Raw genomic sequence first — 21,119 nt, 5'->3', positions numbered from 1 at the left:
AAATTAAACTCAGTTTATAAAGAAAAAATTGATGGTTTATAGTTTTGAGTTTCCATTCTACGAACAATAAGCTATCAAATTGGAATGAGCTGCAACGTACTGTTACAAAACTTGATAGTCAATCTTCTGTGATCTAAGCCTATAGGAATGTGTGTGTGTGTATGTCTTTAGGAATGTGTATGTTTGTGCATATATGGAGCATACTTGGCACAGTGAATATTACGAACGAATATTAGTCACCTGCATTAATGTCCCCCTATTTTGTGTGGCGAGAAAAGAAAAATCAGTAAATTCAAAATAATTCAAATACAATTAATCAACATAAATGTGTACTATAGTGTTAGCTTTTTCTTAGAACACTTGACTTTAAACAGGATGTATAATTCAGGATTTCTTATAATTTACATGTATAATCATATATGGACAATTAATTTGTAGCCCATATTTCCACATGCTAATTTTCAATAAATTCTCAATTTAAGATAATTAGCTTTTAAGATGAACAAGATCTTTAGTGATATATGAAAGTCACTTTTGAATCCCAAGTCAAGCTGATTAATGGCAGTACGGTACAGACATGCAACTCTTTGCCCCCTCCTTCCACTCATTATTTATTATTTCTACAATGACATAAGTGTCCCTAGCCCCAGGACCTTACAGTGATAAGATACTTACCAAAGTGGCCGTCTTTCTCCCCGCATTAAATGGTAACTACATCTCAGAGGCAAATTTGTCACAGCAGGAATATTATTATAGACACTCCAGAATATCTTTAAAGGAAAAAAAGGTTCTAGTATCATTCATGTATGACAGTGAACTGTATACAGATTTACTTGTATACTTTGCTTTGCTTATACTTCATAAAATTATCAAGATTCTTGCTCATAGAAAACTATAATTTACCCTTGTTAGGTATTTAAGCTCTTTAAAGTTCAAGCTCTTGTCACGATTTCACTTTCAGCTTTTTGTTAAAGAGAACATAATTCAGAAGTGGTAATATTTTAATTACAAGCCACTAAAACTAAGACAAGTTGTGTCCTATTAGGAAGCCACTGTTGCTTAGCAAATGCATGTTTCTGTGAGAGGTAAAGGTGGAGAGAAGGGAAACAACTGGTCTGTAACGAAGTTCCCAAAGTGCAGAATACTCCACACTCGGTGTTCTCATATGTGAATCTGGAATAGAAGTAGCAGCTCTTAAATCTACTATTTTAACCGAGGCTATATCTACACTACTGCGGTAAGTCGACCTATGCTACGCAACTCCAGCTACGTTGCTACGTGAATAACATAGCTGGAGTTGATGTACCTTAGGTCACGTTACTGTGGGGTCTACACTGTGGGAGGAGAGGGGGGTCGATGGGAGAAACTCTCCTGTCAACTTACCTTACTCTTCTCGTCGGGGGTAGAATACAGGGTTGACTGGAGAGCGATCTGCTATCGATTTGGCAGGTCTTCAATAGACCCGCTAAATCGACCACCGGTGGATCGATCACAGAACATCGATCCTGGCTGTAGTGTAGACCAGCCCCTACTAGGTTGCTGTATGTGCTGAAGAGATGTGTGCTATATCACAGCCTCCAACCAACACCTTTTTACCCTAACAACAGAGCCTTTGATACTAAAGCATAATGAGTGTGAGAAAGAAAACAAGTATATTAAATATTATTATCTAAATCTGAGTTACAATGGAACATATAAGGTAATAATTGGAGATTTACCAATCTCCTAGAACTGGAAGGGACCTTGAAAGGTCATTGAGTCCAGCCCCCTGCCTTCACTAGCAGGACCAATTTTTGCCCTAGATCCCTAAGTGGCCTCCTCAAGGATTGAACTCACAACCCTGGGTTTAGCAGACCAATGCTCAAACCACTGAGCTATCCCTCCCATTATCCAAAGCATTTGAGTAAAACTTCCTTAATATGCTTTTTAAAAAGACAAACACTTATCCTGTCTATCTACTGAACTAGTTCAATACCATAAAACAGTAATCCTCTAGCTCTTCTGTCTAGAGATTTAGATCACACACAGCTCGTCATGGTATCGTGTGAAGGAGATTACATTATAGCTCTTGTGAGCATCATGCCTGGTTGGTGATCCACTTATTTTTGTCTGAGATCAGGCAGAAAGAGTACTGCCTACGACAAAATATGATATACCATGACAATGCAAGATTGGGGATTTCTGAACAGACCAAGTAGCAGGGGAACCATCAGACTCTATGTCTCAGCTGCAGGTCAGAGAGGAAGCCACCATCGAGGGGATGGGGTAGGAAAAGAGCAGAGACAATCCCATTTAGCCCCTAGAAGTGGTAGTGGGGGTTGGAGGAGAACAAAGAGATCCCTCCTTCCCAGAAGATAGGTACAGGAGAAGCAACAAAGATGTTAAGTCATTATGTTGCATCATAATCATGCATTAGTGCAACTTTACAAAAAAAAAAACAAAAAAACTTTGCAGCATTATAATATGATTTTGTGGCTTTCTGCAATTCCATTTGAGAGCTACTTTGTTATCCAGCTGTTAAAAGTTGAGTACCACAACGTAAAGCCATGAGAACTGATAATAGAAAAGTCTGACAGAAAAACAGAAGAACTGGGTGAGTTTAGATTGGTGAAAGCAGGGCACACAAGACAATCTAGTAGTAAGCAATAATCTGCTGAAATTGAAAGAATAAGGTACACCTTTGTGTTTACAAGGTTTTAGCTCACACCTATAATATTCTTGAACTTGTACAGGCTACTATGTTCTGTACCAACTACCTTTGATGAGATACAAATTCTAAAGAGTACAGAGAAAGTCACTAAACATTTCTGTTGTTTTCCACAGGGCAGTCATATCAGATATATGATAGGTTTAGCCTCAGATGTACTATCAATAGACAAGTTATAGGCCAAGCTGTTGGCCTCCAATAATTCATCTAGTGGAAACAGCTTTCTCAGGGGACCTGAAGGAATTCTCTAAAACTTCAACAACCTGATGGGAGGAAACCAATGTAGCTCTTCAATACGGTAAGGTCCAGTTTAATTAACTGGGTCTGGATTAAGAGTGGAAAAGGCAATGATAAGTGATGCTATGTACACCATACTCTGGGCTTAAGCAGTGCTCTCTTCAGTTGTCAAAGCGACAACCATTTCAGCCACTTTAGACAGGGGCGTAGTTATGCTGTTAAACTTAATTCTCTGGGCATAAATCGCTACAAAAATCACCTGAATGATGTGCATATTCTCCTTCACAGGCAGGGCAACAGACACCTCCAACAGAGATCTGCAAAGTACAACCACAAGCTATCCAACTGCAGCCTGTTTGCCAGAGCTCTGACCGGTGCCCTCATTTCCTGAAAATTTCTAAAGCTAATTGCCTCAAAGTGAACAGAGGAAAAGTGTGGCTGGGAAGGGACAACTGATACAAGGCATAAACTAAACAGTATAAATGTCAAGGCAGTTTTATTTCAAAACATAGCCACCAAGACAGTGTCCCTTTAAAGACGCCTCATCTCTGAATTTCCAGGCTTTTGTCACACAGCCCTTGTAAAGCCTCCTTGACACTCACCAGGCTGCGATGTATGAGTCCTGTCCCACCACACTGGGCCCAGATATTCTTAAGCTTCCCTTGGTCTGAGGAGGCTGCAGCACTCTCTCTCTCTCTCTCTCTCCTTGGTCTCTCTGGCATACTTCCTGGGCACAGACTCTCTGTCTTCTACCCCGTCACAGAAATTGACCCTTTTGGTCCAGCTGACCTAGGCCTGCAGGACCAGTGCTAACACTGCTCCCCATCACTCTACTAGATGCCCCAGCACATGATCGTAGAAGCAAACACACACAGGCTTTGCCAAGGGTTCAAAAGCCAATCCCTCTTCAGGTAGCAGAAGAATACCGGGTATACAGATTTAGACAAAACAATAAAATACCCCTCTCTCTGAACTCAGCTGTTGGTGCCCAGACTCCCTTACCGCCTGCCAAAAAACGACTGATGAGAGACCCTTTCTTTTATAACCTCCTGTTCCTTATGTCAGGTGACCCTCTCATCAGCCTTGTTATGTGATAAAGTCCCCTTTGTTTCATTACTAGCCCCTGGAGTTCAGACTTGAAAAAAAAACCTCATTTGCCCTGAGCGGTATCCACCTATTCATCCAAGGCACTCCATTTGAATAGGCAATAATCAAAGTTTAGCAACCCTCCACTGTTAGTCTTGTGCCAGGTGCAAGAACTTCTCCTGACACCTCCTGTGGGTTTTATCCTCATAAGGAGGCAAAAGACAGCAGAAAAGATTAACAAGATCCACATTCAAAATGGAGTTTGCAGTCTGACACAGATACACAGAGTCTCCAGTATCAACCAGAAGTCATAAGCTGTACATAGATCTCCCAAATTGCCACAACAGTTTTAGCCTCATATCAGAATATCCTGGCTTTTTGTGAATTAAAGCCAGACTTTTAACATAATGTAAGACAAACCCAACAACAGATATTTCATGCCTGCACCAGTACTAATATGGACCTACACTCCTAATAAGGTTGTTTCCATTCAGAATGCAGAGTGCAGGTATTACCCACTGACTTTTTGCAAATACAAAGTTATATGACAAGTAAAGGGAAAACACGGAATGATATTATGCAGAACCTCTCATCTGCTGCAAGTGTTCCGGAAACAGACAAAGCCTTAACATAACAAATCAGTTCACAAGAAAAAAAGTCACAAACAGGGAACTCAAAGGAAGACTTCTGTGTACTATATCTTCCGTTGCTCATATAATAATTTATTACATTGGAGAATAGCTGGAGAAAAGGCAGACAAATACTTAAAGTAAATCAAGTTTCATGATCCAATTTAGAGGCACGGCCTGAGGCTCTGAAATCTTCTAGAAAGACAGAGTATCTGGCAAAGCAAGTGTATTACCCTGCAACTCACCCCTTTATGATCCCTCAAAACCACCAAGGAATCAAACACGCTATCAATGAAATTCTAGGGAAGCCTAAGGAATAGCATATACTATCAACTGATACTTAGATTTTGTACCTTAGAGTGGTGAAAGCATGAGAATCACTCATCTGGCACATGGCTGTCAATATAACCTCACAACTTGGGTGTTATTTCTTGTTGTAGCAATTTCTGTCGTTCTATTTTAATCTTACCTGTACTGTCTGTACTGTATAGATCTTCTTGAGATTTGATGCACATTCAGCTGCTGTGGTACCTGGAAGTGACCTAAAAAAAAGTTTATCTTAATAAAATACTTTATCCAAAAAAATGATTACTTGATTGTCTTAGCAAATGACTGAAACATTTACAAACATATCAAAGTTATACAATCAACTCCAATCACTATAAAAATTACTATAAAAAGTTTTAAAAGTAAAGGCTGAGCATTCTTAGGTTTAGTTTAATTTGAGAGTTGTCAGGATATTTTAAAAAAATATTTATGTTCTAATTAAAATGTGCATTAAATATTTAAAACAAAGATATGTCTGCTTGTTCTAAAAAGGCACCCACCCACTTTAATTATGCAAGTGCACTGGTCTGTAATTATAGATTACTGGTGTGGATTTTGAGAAAGGGAAACAGTAGCTAAGTGGATTTCTATTTGTTTGTAATCAAAAGGAGTCCTCGGAAATAAGAAAAAATCCAGATCAAATTTTGAACCATGGGTACTGAGAGTGTCACTTTAAAACACATTTCAGGGTTAATGTTTTTAAATTTCAACTTGATTTACATCTGATTTATCTTTTAATACTTTAAAATATTTTAAAGTCATACTTTAATGTTCTCTTACGGAGTTTTAGCTGTATTAACTATGCAGTTCAAAGTAATAATTATGATTTTTTTAAAGAAATCACCTTTAATTTACATACACACCCCACTAGATGGCAACATACTACAAACTCTCACAACTAATATAGTACCTGAAATTTAAAAAAACCAAAACCAAAAACCACGCCAGACTTTAAAAAAAAAAAAAGCAGCTAATTTTACCAACTCTTAGCTGTATTTTCTCTTAGCGGACACAGAAGCACTTTTAGTCAGATGTCACATTTTAAAAATGGCATTGATTACATAGAGATCAAGCAGGTAGATCCAGCATATAGGGCCACCTCTTTGGCTGCAAAGCCAGCAGTTAAAGTTGCAGAGAATTTACACTGGGTCTTGCAGCGTTATGCTTAATTATTCTGAAAATACGCTGACATTCCACCAAAACCCTGATACTTAAATTCTCCCCCCATTGCGCACAACCAAATGACGAAAGATAAAACAAACATACATAGAGAAAAGTGGAAAAGAAACACATGATACAGGAAGTCTCCCTGCAAAAAACAGGCAGAGTTTACATTAACAAGCATACAGTACATATGCACCGATGCAAGTATAAACCCTAAAGGTCAGCTCTCTTCTAGTTTTTCTTGTTGTGATCCATGCAATGCAGTGCATTCAGTCTATGCCTACACTGAGCATTTCAGATAATTCTCCCACCATTGTCCTAAAGCCAAATGCTGATACAGATCCAGCATCAACAACAGCTGGAGTGGCAGCACAGGGTACGTCCTTCACCCCGCGGTAGGCGGGTAGTAGCAGATTTTCTCGGGCGATCATATCGGTGTCTCATCTAGACGTATATATCAATCCCCGCGCCTCCGCACCGAACTCCGAACTCCACCAACAACGGTGGTAGGTGGTAGTGGAGTCGGGACGGACGCCGCGCGGATCGTCGAGGATGAGGATGGTAAATCCGATCTAAGATACTAGCTACCTACGCGTTCCGCTATTCTGCTGTCGTATATCTATCTCAGATCCTCCAGGTCCCCCCACAGACCAGATGCTAGCATTTTCACCCCCAGAGTTGTCTAGCCATTTATGACATGGAGGTGAAACACCTTATCCCTGTATATGTTGGTGTTTACACCATTGCTATCACAGATACGGCTGCATTGTTGATAGCAGCTGCAGTAGTAAAGGTACTGTCTTCATCTAGTGAAGCCACAGGGCAAGGTCCTCAGCTGATACAAGTCAGTATAGCCTCACTGAAGTAATGGAACTATGTTGATTTACACCAGATGCGGAGCTGAACTAACCCCTCTCAGCTTCTCCAAGCAACTTCTGTACTATTTTCATAGCCTTAAGGTTTTATAAGGTGAAATGCATGCAAACGCCAATGCAAAAGACTGCAGAAGCTTGAAACAAACAAGTAATCAGGAAAACAGGAGACAATGAACAGAATAGTCAATTGGCATGGTGTTGGAGACTGTGGGTGTGTACTGGGAGGATCAATTACAATGGTGCAAATTCAGCACTAATGGTTTTTGCGTACATTAGCACCACAACAATGCACAGTGACCTAATGCAGGATACAAGAGTGGTGTATCTTGCAGGCTGAGCCTGAACAAGTAAATATTGTAGCTATTATTTCTGTGCAGCTCCACTGACAGAAGCAACAGCGTAAAACACAAACAAATATCACTGAATGGCAGGTGTGTATTTTCTGATATTACTACTGCCAGTGGAGCTGCACAAGTGCTGTGCAAAGCTGCAAACTCCTCTGTGTGCGGACGACACATGTTACAAGCATGACAGGTGCATGAAATGTCAAAATCCTCTAGTGGACAGAAGGTAGAGAAGACAGCACATTACTCTGTCTGGGTGTTTGTCCATCTTGCCTCCCAAATCCTGAAATGCTTTGTCTTGTCTTTGATCTGGACAACTCAAATTGGTCTCTCTCTTCAAACCAATGAGTGCTGTCAAAATTCTTATTTCTCTCTTCTTACTGGCAGTAATACATTTTACATTATTTGTGTCTTTAATCACCATTGGGTTAAAATGGTAACCTCATGTAAGTCATACTGAGAAAGCAATAAGGAGAAAAGAAAGATTGTATTTCGTCTCTATTTCAGGAATACACACTGAAGATTCAGCTTTGTAGCTGTATCTTCAGCGTGTTTTTTTAAGAACACACAAAAGATAGCTTAGAACAATTACTTATTTTTTTCTTCAGTGCAGAGCAGACAACAACGTATGTTTAACCATTTCTCTGTTGATAAAATGGCATAGACATTGCATTGTGCTGATGGACCCAATGAGAAAACTGTTTAAATAAATGTTAGAACAGTTACACTGGTGTCACATTGTTTCTAAAGTAGTCATGGGTTCAGTACAATGTCGATTATTTTTAATGGGAGTGTTTTATACACTATGAAAATTTTACTGAAAGTGACAGTCAGCAAATCTGCTAAATTAAAAAGAAATATTTGCCCTATGTCCCCTGAATGAATTACAGTGACAAATGAAGATGTTCTTCACACACACACACACCCCACAACTTACTTTTTGAGTACTGTAAGTCCAGGGAAACTGGTCTTAATTTAGCAAAAAAAATCATTTTCATGACAGAAAGATTTTGCTAATAAATGGAGAGTAGACTGACAGTCAACATATTTGGCAATACCCAGAAGTAGTCTCTGAGGCCAGAAGATTGCTTAATAAGGGTAGTAGTCCTTGCACAACTTTTACTGCATTCACGCAACTCTTTACTAATCAGTGTAAAATACTGTGGCTATCATTTGCAACAACGGTATTTTGTCTCTTCTCACATCTTAGAGTCTCTAACATTTTGTGCTTCTTACACTAACTCCGTCGTCAAAAGACAAGGGTGGATTGTTTTGTTTTTACATGCATCAGATAATGGTCTGAAAAATTAGTTCTGACATGCTTTCCTTTTGCCTGTTTCCTAAGTTCAGTCATACATGGACATAATTTTGCCTTACTATACATTGCATCATCATCCCCACGTACGTTCACTGATGTTGCCGTTGGAGTGCTGTGGTAAGACAAAAACCTATTCCCATGAAAGGTAAATAAACATTATAAAACAGTAAACTTCAAAAGGCAGCAGGGTGTCAGCAGTGGATATTTATCACATTTTTATGCCGCTTCAAATATCTCTTGGGGAATAAAGAACAGAGTACTCCACTTTGGGGCCATAAAAATCATTCGTTTTGATAGCTACAAATCACATGTTCCTGAGAAACAACATTACAAACTGGTAAAGAATAACAACCAACCACCACATTACTCGTTTTAAGGTTTAGGTGGAAGCCTATTCGCTGCTTATTTTTAGCAGTTTGACTGACAAGTACTACAGGTGCTGCGTGGACAAGCTTGCACAGCATATTTCAGCATTACGCCCAACTCTAGCAAATGACATCAATCTTCTGTCATGAGCACTAACACAAATGAAAGAACAGAAAAATATCTAAGCTGCAAAGAAAAAATTAACATTTAAAGAAAAGCGCTCACCATAACTATATTAAAATGGCCCAGTAATCTTGGTTGAGTTGCTATCTAACTCACTTTAAAATCATTTTCAAGGTCCTTAAGAATACTCCTCTGTATTTCTACATTGTTTATTCGTGAAAAAATTGTTTTTCTACAAAAAAGCATTATTGGACTAGTGAGAAAGAAACTGTTGAAAGTCCTAAAATGCAAGCAATGGTCAATTTGGAAGTTTTAGCTTTGAACTACTTGCCACACTAAATGGAATTACACATTTGTTTATGGGACAGAAAACAGTAGCCCAAGCCACAACCTGAGATGAAGAAAAAGTATCCAAAATACAGACAACAGCTAGAAGAATGGAGAAATGTCTAATCTTGCTGCAAAATGTACAGAAAACACTGACAGAATTTGGGGTGCCTAGTGTTTCAATACCTGGAAGTGCAAGAGGTCAGTCTAGATCAGGGGTAGGCAACCTGCGGCACGCGAGCTGATTTTCAGCGGCACTCACACTGCCTGGGTCCTGGCCACCGGTCTGGGGGGCTCTTCATTTTAATTTAATTTTAAATGAAGCTTCTTAAACATTTTGAAAACCTTACTTACTTTACATACAACAATAGTTTAGTTATATATTATAGACTTATAGAAAGAGACCTTCTAAAAACATTCAAATATATTACTGGCACGCCAAACCTTAAATTAGAGTGAATAAATGAAAACTTGGGACACCGCTTCTGAAAGTTTGCCGACCCCTGGTCTAGATTATCAGAATGGTTCCTCCCAGGCCTTAAATCTATGAAACTATTAACTTTTGTTGTAGAATGCACAGGACAAAAGTTTAAATCATTCATAAACTGGCACATAAACAAGTATGAAAAACAAACAAAACTTAGAAAACTCCTTTTTCTGTATTCTTCCAACAAATGATACAACATCCAATTATACTGATTCACAAATTCACAGTTTATAAAGCCAGAAGAGACCAGTGGGATCTAGTCTGACTTTCTCCATATGAACTAATGGAGTCTACATACAGAAATAGGAGCCCTAAGGAGATTTAATTGCCCTTTCATATAAAGAGTTTAATTCTGGAGCCTAACGATGATAAATTAATAGTTATTAACTATCTTTCTACAACATGAGTAAAGTTGCACCAATTTCTCCTCCCTAGTTCTTATAAACCTTGAAGCACTGCTCCAATCACAATAGAATCTTTCTCTATTCAATTTTAAAATTTCCCTCATGGAATCCTTCAATTTTTGCTTCATGTTTGTTCTCACGCAAGTTAATATAAAATTATCTAGCCCTTTAGTTACCTTTCTTGTGCCTTCTCTTGATAAATAAGGCCCTTATGCCAGAGAAGTTTAAAAAGTTTTTCTCCTCTGTGAAAACTCAGAGGAATAGCCGGTCTAACCACAGGATGAAAAAGAGGAGGCCATTTCCCTGAATTCATATGATAAATGTGGCCCTTAGCATATTTTTTTTCCACATAACATCAGAGACAGAAAAGTTTTCTATCAGCTGACAAATTCTAATTTTAAAATGTACCCTTGACTTTCTTTGAGGTTGTTACAGTAGACTCAAATCACTGCTCTCAATCATCTCCAGACTCCCTAGGGCTGTGTAATGGATGGTCAGAGCCCTGGTAGTCAGGCCAGTCAACAATGTAACAGATTTATGATGAATACCTCTAATGTATCTATGTTATAAACTGGACAAATTGCAAAAATAGTCCTCCACTGGATAGGGAAGATGTGAGCTTCTAGTCAGAGGCAGCGTGAGCCTCTATTGCTGTTCCAACAGTAGGGAAGCTGTCATAATTCAAGATTCAACATATAAACCTCCTCGCTGTCCATTCAGCAGACTCAGCACATCTTATTCTCACCAAAAGGTTCTTAGACACCACACAGATGATTATAAGATATATTAAGTTATGTTAGTTATAAAAGGCTTTATTTAGAATCATAGAAATGTAGCACAGGAAGGGACCTTGATAGTCATCTCGTCCCCTAACCTGCACTGATCCAGGACTAAATATTATCTAGACCACTGATACTCAGACTGAAGCTTGTGAGCTGCAAATGACTCTTTAATCACATGGTATTAACCAATCTAAGTTATTAACCAATCAGGATGCTTTTACTCTGTTATTAACCAATTGTAGTTGATAAAATAATACATGGTCAGTCATGTTGCTATGAGATACATACAAACTAAATATTTCCACATCATACTGTTTAAATATGATTAGTACTATAGTAAATGAAACAATGAATTCTCACTACTGTGGCTCTTTTGGGTAAGGCTGATCGCTAACTTGGCTCCTGAAACACTGAGGTCTGAGTCTCACTGATCTAGACCATTCCTGATGAGTGTTTGTCTAACCTGTTCTTAAAAAAACCTCCAAGGATGGAGATTACACAACCTCCCTAGGTAAGTTGTTCCAATGCTTAACTACCTTTACAGTTAGGAAGTTTTTCCTGATGTCTAACCTAAATCTTCCTTACTGCAATTTAAGCCCATTACTTTTTGTCCTGTCCTCAGTAGCTAAAGAGAACAATGTATCACCTTCCTCCTTATAACAACCTTTTATGTACTTGAAGGTTGGTATCATATTCTCCTCCTCTCCTCAGTCGTCTCTTCTCCAGACTAAACAAACCCAATTTTTTCAATCTTTCCTCATAGGTCATGATTTCTAGATCTTTAATTGTTTTTCTTGCTCTCCTCTGGGCACCAATTTGTTCACATCTTTCCTGAAGTAGGAAGCTCAGGAACTGGACACAATACTCCATTTGAGATCTTATCAGTGATGAGTAGAAGAATTAATTCCTGAGTCTTGCACACAACTCTGCTGCTAATACACCCCTAAATGAGTTTGTTCTTTTTTTTGCAACAGCACTATATTGTTGACCCATATATAGTTTGTGATCCCCTATAGCCCCCAGTGCATCAACAGCCACTTTCTGAAGCATATGGCAAGAGGGCTCATTGGGCTTATTTACCACCAAAAAGCTGGTGGGTTTTGTGCATGTGGTTCTAAGAATCAGTGTATTTTATATAAGATGCTGATGAACTGAAATATATACTTGTGCTCTGTATTGTCCAGTTTATGCTCCAACTTATTAGAATACATGTGCATCAGTATTTATTTTGTTTTAATTTAGTACCACAGCAAATATCAATTTTAAAAAATGTTTATGGGGGTGATTTTGCTAGTTATCACAACTATTATTGCTGTTCAATAGGGGGTTGGCAACTGATTGCCCATTGTTAATCTCCCCTAAATTTTTGATGCCAAGACTAAAATACAGGACAGCTTTAGAGCTCCTTCTGTCCAATCACCTTCACATTTTCAAAACAGGTAAAGCAAAAGTGCCATTCACCTTTCTATGAAGACCAGAAATTAATCTTTATAGCTCTTCACTGCTAAATTCTATGTACCAAGGAACAACATAATTTTAAGCACCGAATTACTGACGTTGAAGAATAAAACTAATATTAGCCCATTTAGATTATCTACCTGGCAATGAAGGATTTATCCTAATTTTAATAATAGATGCAGACAAAAGCAGATATTGACAACAAATGCCTTGAAAATTGTTTGCCATGGCAAAACAGTGCCTTTCATTTGCTCCTCTCTTACGGAAATAGTTGCCCCACTCCTATCCGTTAGGATACTGTTTTATTCCCTTATAAGGTGGAATATACAAAAAGTCTCGCACATACTTATGTGAAAAAAATGTACTATCAACAATTTTATCATTAATAAAAAGTCAGTAACTAAAAGTATTTACTTAGCCAATAAGACACCAATCATTTAAACACAGGATGTTTCATGCTTTTTGGTTTTGGGTCTGGTTATTATCTTATTTCACTTCTTTATATATGCCATATAAGTGATATTTTCTTTTAGAATTCTATGAACAATCTACTGATAAAATAACATTACTCTGCTATGTGCCAAAAATCATGGACTGAACAAAGACACTGGACTTATGGCTTATTACAACAACCTGTATTCCCCTCTTTTTGTCCTATGACGGCAGAGGTGTTAACATGCCAGTCTACCTTGAACGGTCCCTTACAATATGAGCTAACCACTTATGCTAACCAATCTGTTCCACCTTGCATCTTGCTCTGAGGCTGGGTGTTCCTTTCCCAAATACTGCATGGTCATCAGGATCTTAGCAGGGGAAAAATTAATGCAATAAGAAATAAAGGAGTTGCCAGACCACATGGGACCCAGAAGTCCACCTATCCTCATATGCTGTCTTTGACAGTAAGCAGTAAAGTTGCTTGGGACAAAAGTGCAAGAAACCTGGCACTTTAAATAACTTGCCCAGACATGAAGATTTTTTTTCTTACCCATAGCAGTTAGTGGTTCCTTATTATGCCTGAGCCATTAGATTTATATCCCATTTTTTATTTTCTAATGCTACTCAGGACGTTCTCACTATCAGTGTCTAACACTGACTTGCGGCTCAGACATTATCTGCAAGAATTAAGGGTCAGATTTTCGGACGTGCTCAGCACCGATATAACTCTGCTCCCACAGACATCAATGGGAGTTTTACCACTGGTTTTGATGGGAGGAGAGTCAGACCAAAGTTGAGAACTTCTGCAAATTTCACGCTAAATATTTAGATGCAAACCTTTTTGGTCTAGAAAAGCAAAATATTTACCTCCAAAATGTACACTCAGAAGCACCCACTAGCAACCAGCCAAATCTGGTAATCCAGCCTGAATATAGACAAAGAATGACTTCAAACCACTAAAATTGTCACGAAGCACTTGCTAAGCTGAACATTTTTATATTACTAATGTTTTTCATTGCAAGCCACCTCTTCATGATCCTAGATAGCTGATATAGACGCCTAGACAACTAAAGGTTTGCTGCAGGAGAAGCTTTAAAAGTTCTAAATTGTTTCAAATATGTTATATCCACAATTGTATAATTTCAAAATGGTCACTAAAATACACAGATTGGTGGAAATGTTTAAAACTATATTTTAAACTCCTTTATTTGTAATTACAAAGCTCATAATAATGTTAAAGGGAAAAGGGAAATCTAAAATTTTGACAGGATAAGTGCTGTATATAAAAGTTTTCACTTCTCTGGAGTGGATTAACAACATTGCACTAAATTTGTCAATGTTTAGTCACAAGATATTTTTTCTTTTTTAAAAACAAAGACGTTTGTGGGTTTTTTGTTACAGTGGTATTAATCTATGCTTATAACATAAGTAATTTAGCTTAAAAGCATTGCTTTAGCAGTCACGCAGGAACAGAATTAGGTCATGATCCTACCATCTAACCTACTTAGCAGACCCGTGCACCCATGTGGAGTCCCACTGAAGTAACTGGGGCTCTGGAGAAGTTACCCGCAGATCAGATTGCTGGATCCAGCTGTAGTCTTTTCCTGCCACAGCTTGAAAACTAGCAGCTAGTGCTACTAGCATATTCTTTTAGTTATTCATTAGAAAGGTTTTTACTCAGTGTAGCATTGACCATAAATTGTTATACATTGGTCATATTACAGGCTGTGTTCAAATTTTCTGGGGCTTAACAACTGCTATAAAATTTGCTCAATACTGACATATGAAATTGGTATACATGTGTAAATGGGCACATATACTAGTTTCAGTTGTAGCTTTGTTTTTTATACAAAGATGATCTGCAGATCTAAATTCCAAAATCGAATGAAACAATTGTTCTGAATGCCTCAAGCCACCTTAGTACCTGCAAGACCCAAATCCAAGACTTTTTCTGCAACACCTGTCGAATTCTCATTTAACACAATAAGCCAGACATCACACGCACCAGGAAACTGCTAACTGCCTAACGAGAGTCTTCATTTTTTAAAGCACTGTTTTTAAAATGCTTATACCCTATGGGATATAATCATTTTTGAAAACTTGCAAGACTGCAGGGTATTGTAAAAACCACAAGACTTGCCTTTCACTCAAAGGCCCAGGATCCTGAAAGCTGATTCATGTGGGCAGAACCCTACACCTGTGCAGAGCCTGAGCCCCATGTGGGCGTAAGGGTGCATTAGTACGGCTCAGTTTGCTGAGTTGGAGTGACAGGCATCTGTAAGACCCACTGGAGGTCCATCGGCAATACAGTGTCACCAATGCAGTTCATACTGCAGCTTTCCAACAAACAACAAAAGCAGGTAAACTACAGCAGGCGCAGACTAGTGGCCCTGCAAAAGGAGGAGGAAAACAGTTTAATTTTCATGTGCTAAATGCTCCTTTCTAGTTTTGGAACACTTGCAAACTTCTACTATTAGGTTATGTTCTATCACTTTTTAAAACGTTATATCGTCTTTTTTTTTTTTAAAAGCTGGAGGTGAAGCAGAGACATTTATTTTTCAAGGCAGGAAATATTAATCAAATTACTATTATAATACAATGAGATTAAATTTAAATCATCCATTTGGTAGTACACCAGGCACTAGTAATATATGTGTGTGTGTTTGTTACAAATTATTATTTATCTTGTTATAAGAGAATGGACTTGATGCAGATGTATAAATTCCTTGGAGGTCTTTTAACGTATGTTAAACTCTCTCCCTCAATACAGTTTTGTAATTTAAAGTTACCAGAGGTTACAGACAATTCTACACACCTACCTCAGTGTTTTCTTGATACTTAGCAGCCACTTCATCTAGCATTTCAAAACAAGTCTGGAGTAACATTATATTTAATGGTAGGCAAAAATACTATTCCCTGTCATGAGATAGTCTCTTCACCAACCCACATTAAGTGGTTTTAGAAGCAAATGAAAAATATGTTTGCATTTATAGATAAAGTTGTGCACTGTTTGGATATATTTCAGTTATTTACAACTCATTACAGACGGTACAAGCCTAAGCACTGATCCTACAACAATCAGGTCTGCATAGGTGGATGCCTCTGCCCATAGCCACTTCAATGAGACTTTGCATAAGCACAGAGGTCTGCCCACACAAAGATAAGTGCAGGATTGGGGCCCTGCGTATCAAAAGCTACCTTCTGTTTTTATGCTTTAAGCTTATATTTATTTTTAAATGTATAAAACACCTATTCTGTTTTCTGCCATCCTTCTCTCTTGACATTAATCCATTATTTGTTCACCTCTTCCTTATTAGTAAATGCACAAAAATAATATTTTGTGTATTATGAGTATGAAGACCACTAGAAACTTTTGACTTCTGAGCCATACCTTTAGAATTACATATTGCACAACCTTCAACTCCTAACTGGTTAGAAGGGGCTTGTCAGACAACTCAATAACGCAAAAACATATCTTCCAGTTCTGTGGTGTTTAATTTCACTATTTTTATTAATTTAAAATAAGCAAAAATGTACACTATCATATGTACTTATATGAGGTAGTTAAGGCAAAAGTTAGTAAAAAAAATCAATTTAAATTTAAAAAATTCTGAAATAGGATGGGCTTTTTTAACATTTCATAATATATAATTCAATAATTTGACATGGATCTTAAACTTTCTTTGCTGTTGGCCACAAGAGATAAACATGCACATCTCCAAATGGCTGTGTAGATCAACTGGGAACAAATCCAACTGACAAATCAGCTTCAGGGTAGCTAACTCCAGCAGGGTCTGAATGGTTATTTAACACTTTAGGCCTTGATCCTGCACATACTTATGACTTAAACCCAATGGGATTGCTCAAGTGAGTGTTTGCAGGATCGGAAGAGCCTCTTGTGTATTCTCAAAGGTTTCTCCACATTTCTCAATTAAACAGTTAATAAGACACAGTGAAGATATTTTTTACCGGTGATACTAGGATAGAAAAGAACTTGCGATTCTTTTTTTTAAAAGGTTGTATTTCTCCAAAGAGGATAGTTGTAAAAAGTCAAAGATTGAAGCCTCTTCCTCATGCTGTCACATAATTTCTGAACTCTTGTGGGTTTTGCATTGTTCCTGTATGTCCATCTGTAAGCCTCACCAGTATCAATTCCAGTGTTGATAATTGCCCACGTTTAAGACTGCGGGTTTGTCATGGAGACTTTCTGTGACCTCCATGACTTCTGCAGCAGCTCAGGGGCAGCTCGGGCAGCCCCTGCGCCAGTCACACCGGCTGCTGCTGGGGCAGTCTCGGGCTACCACACCCCTCCCCCCGGCAGTAGCAGAGTTTGGGTGTGGGCGCTGGCAGGAGGTTGGGGCATGGGATGGGGTGAGGTGAGCTGTGGGCGGCACTTACCTGGGGGGCTCCCCAGAAGCAGCGACATCCCCCTTGCTCAGCTGCTACGCGGAGTCATAGCTAGGCAGCACTGCACGCTGCCTCCGCCCAGAGCACTGGCCTCGCAGCTCGCGGCCCGCCCCGCCCCGCGCCCCAAGTACCCAGGCCGCTCTCCTTCCGACACACATCCCCCGCCCAAGTTTTAGTCAGGGGTATATAGTAGAAGTCATGGACAGGTCACGGGCCGTAAATTTTGGTTTACGGCCTGTGACTTTTACTAAAAATACCTGTGACTAAAACGTAGCCTTACCCATGTTTCAGCTACAGAGTAAGGTCAGGTTTCAGAGTAGCAGCCGTGTTAGTCTGTATCCGCAAAAAGAACAGGAGTACTTGTGGCATCTTAAGAGACTAACAAATTTATTTGAGCATAAGCTTTCGTGGGCTACAGCCCACTTCATCGGATGCATGCAGTGGAAAATACAGTAGGAAGATAGATATACACTTCAATCTCCCTGGTCACTTGATTACAGACCTAAAAGTCGAATATTACAACAAAAAAAGTCAAAAACAGACTCCAATGAGAGACTGCTGAATTGGAATTAATTTGCAAAAGGGACACCATTAAATTAGGCTTGAATAAAGACTAGGAGTGGATGGGTCATTAAACAAAGTAAAACTATTTCCCCATGTTTATTCCCGCCCCACCACCATCACTGTTCCTCATAACTTCTTGTCAACTGCTGCAAATGGACCATTTGGATTACCACTACAAAAAGTTTTTTTCTCTCCTGCTGGTAATAGTTCACCTTAACTGATCACTCTCATTAGTGTGTGTATGGTAACACATATTGTTTCATGTTATCTGTGTGTATATATCTTCCTACTGTATTTTCCATTGCATGCATCCGAGGAAGTGGGCTATAGATCACAAAAGCTTATGCTCAAATAAATTTGTTAGTCTCTAGAGTAAGGTAAAGCTCCTAAAAAAAGTCAAGTAGGTAAAATGTTAGGTGGCAATTAGATATTCACTTTGCTTAACTAATGTAAGATTTAGCTAATTCCTCCAAAAATCTCACTTCTGCTGGACCATCTATAAGAAGTGAGTTGATACAGTTTTTAAAAGATTATAAATGTAGGCCACAGTCCTTCAAATAACTCAGTGTAGGTAGATCCCTGCACCCACATATAATCACGCTAAAGTCGGGGAAGGCGGCATTACAGAAACTATCAAGGTGTGTACATGCCTTAAGTGAAATAACAGCATGATCTTATAAATATAACCATTAGCCTACTGTTATTTCCCTTACAAGCATTATGTCTAAATTTAGGGCTTGAAACAACACTATTACCTGAATCAATGTTTGTTTGTTATACTACGAAGAAAAGCCATTTCTGAAATGTATTTTCTTAATGTTATGACTATAGTATTAGAAAAAGTTAAAGCTATCAACTAGTGGTATATAAAAAAGTTTTGTTGAATTAATGTCTATACTAGCTACCTATAGAAAGTTTTCCCATGTGTAGTACACATGAAAGTCAGGGTGAGACAAATAACTCGCCATCATTCAACCCAGGTTACAAAAGACAAAGATCAGAGCTGTTGTTCAGTGTTTTTACGCTTATTTTTAAAAAGAACATTATATCAAAACCCTAGAGTATGTTGTGAGTAATAGCAGTAATCAATGGATACTTATTGGCCAAAACAGTCTAGGTTGTTTACCATAAAACAAATACAACTTAATTTGCTAAAACATTATATATAGACGGCCTGTAGCATCTGAACTGCATTGTCAGTGTTCAATTTAGATCATTAACACTATGGCACTGGGACAATTTCTTCTTCTGTACTGCACTCATTGCACTGCAGATGCACAATAACTAGCAATAAGAGTATTTCAGGAAACTTGGTGAGCTCTTACTCCTTTAAAAATTCATTTATGATCTTATTAAGTGTCAGCATTACAAGGAAGTTTTGTTTTTATTACTGTCGTCCTTCACTTCATGTTCTAATTTGTTGTGCTGTGAGTTGTTTTGTTCACATGTTAAACAGCTGCCATAAGCATGGCAACGTTTCAGCAACAGCTGAAATGATCCCTGAATACATGTTGAACATTAGTTTGTAAAGCCCTGTGGGGGGAAAGGTGCTAATGAAATCCAAGATGTTGTAAGAAATGGTATTAGTTTCAGGCCACAGCTGACTAATAGGAAGAAGCTTTTTATTTATGGCTCCTGGACTCATTCTCTGGTTACAACCCAGTTCTGTAGGACAACAAGCCAATCTCACATTATGAAGTTTGGGTAAAGATATGTGTGCTTTGACTTTAGGGTGAGGCAGTCAAAAATGGGAGCAGGCATCAAACTTTCACTCTAAGCTGGGTAGTCAGGACTGGAGGGGTGTCGGGTTTGAGTCTGGACTGTGGCAGTTAGGAGTGTGTGGGCTGGGACAGTTAGGAGCAGTGGGGGGCTTCTAGTCTAGGCTCGGAGAGGGTCCCCCCTGCTGCTCAGCCCCATGTATTTGGGGTTGGGGGTTATGGAGCTGGTCTCTCACCCCCTGGCAGAGCCGGCAAGGCAGAGAAGACCAGACCCACCCCCCCGGTCTGAGACACCCAGCAGCGTTGAGCCCTGGGCCTGGGGGTCTAGCAGGGCCCTGCTCAGGACAGAGGTTCCTATGCTGGGGGGGGTCTCACAGAGGGTCCTTAGGCGGGGGGGGGGGGCTGTCTCATGGGGCCTAGCAGAGAGTCCCTGTGCGGGTGTGGGTGTGGGGGGGGGGGGTTGGGCAGGCAGAGGTTTCCGGGGGTGGGTATCGCGGAGGGTCCCTGGACCTGGGCCCCGGGGTCAGGCGGGCGGGGCGGGGGTATCGCGGAGGGTCCCTGGGCCCGGGGCGGGGGTCAGGCGGGCGGGGGGGGGGGGTGGGGTGGGGGTATCGTGGAGGGTCACGGGGCGGGGGTCAGGCGGGCGGTCCCGCGGCGGGGGCGGATATCGCGGAGGGTCCCTGGACCCGGGGGCGGGGGTCAGGCGGGCGGGCGGGGGATCGCGGAGGGCCCCGGGCCCCGGCCCCGGCCCCGCACTCACTTGTCCAGCCAGAAGGTCCACGGCGAGTGCAGCGGGATCCCGCCCGGCTCGGGCTCCAGGCTCCGCAGCTGCTGGTGGTTGATGGGCACCGGGTCCTCGTCGCCCTCCTGCTCGGGCGGCGGGTGCGGGCGCGCCGGCCCCGGCTGGCTCTCGGGGGGGCTCAGCGCCATGGCCCTGCGCTTCCTCCCGCCGGCCGAGGCTGTCAGGGCCTCCCGTCCCCCGCGCCGGGCAGCAGGGGGCGCCGCGCCGGCAGGGAGACGGGCTGGGAGGGGAGGAGATAGGGCCGCGGGCAGCCATCGGGACCCACAGACACACAAGGGGAGAGACAGACACACCGACAAAGAGGGAGACTCAGGCAATGAGAGGGACAGACACCCAGAGCCTAGCAGCGTTGCCAGCCCTCCAGGACTGCCCTGGAGTCTCCAGGAATTAAAATTGAATCTGTCCTTAAATATTATGTCCCGAGATGAAACCTCCAAGGAAGACGTCCAACCTAAATTGGCAACCCTACGCCTAATGGAAAGGGACAGACAGATGGGAAGGGGGGAGGACACACTGGCAAAGCGACACAGACAGGTCGGTGCACCCCTCCAGGATACCG

General features: G+C 40.4%; 1 protein-coding gene across 3 annotated transcripts in view; it reads right to left on the bottom strand.

The window, feature by feature from the left end:
- The window catches only part of EIF4E3 (eukaryotic translation initiation factor 4E family member 3), a 63,257-nt gene that overhangs the window by 8,319 nt on the left and 33,819 nt on the right, over window positions 1–21,119 (bottom strand). For 2 of the 3 annotated variants that reach the window (XM_039481065.1, XM_039481064.1), the window contains exons 2-3: window positions 5,129–5,201; window positions 676–770 (exon numbers count right to left, since the gene is read on the bottom strand). In XM_039481065.1, coding sequence (XP_039336999.1) covers window positions 676–770; window positions 5,129–5,201 — 168 coding nt within the window. Of the gene's footprint in view, window positions 1–675; window positions 771–5,128; window positions 5,202–20,518; window positions 20,742–21,119 lie in introns of those variants that run through there. The other variant, XM_039481063.1, reaches the window with a different exon arrangement.

This window comes from Mauremys reevesii, linkage group 7 (genome assembly GCF_016161935.1).
Source record: "Mauremys reevesii isolate NIE-2019 linkage group 7, ASM1616193v1, whole genome shotgun sequence".
NCBI lineage: Eukaryota > Metazoa > Chordata > Testudines > Geoemydidae > Mauremys > Mauremys reevesii.
This window is presented reverse-complemented; position numbering and strand designations above follow the sequence as displayed.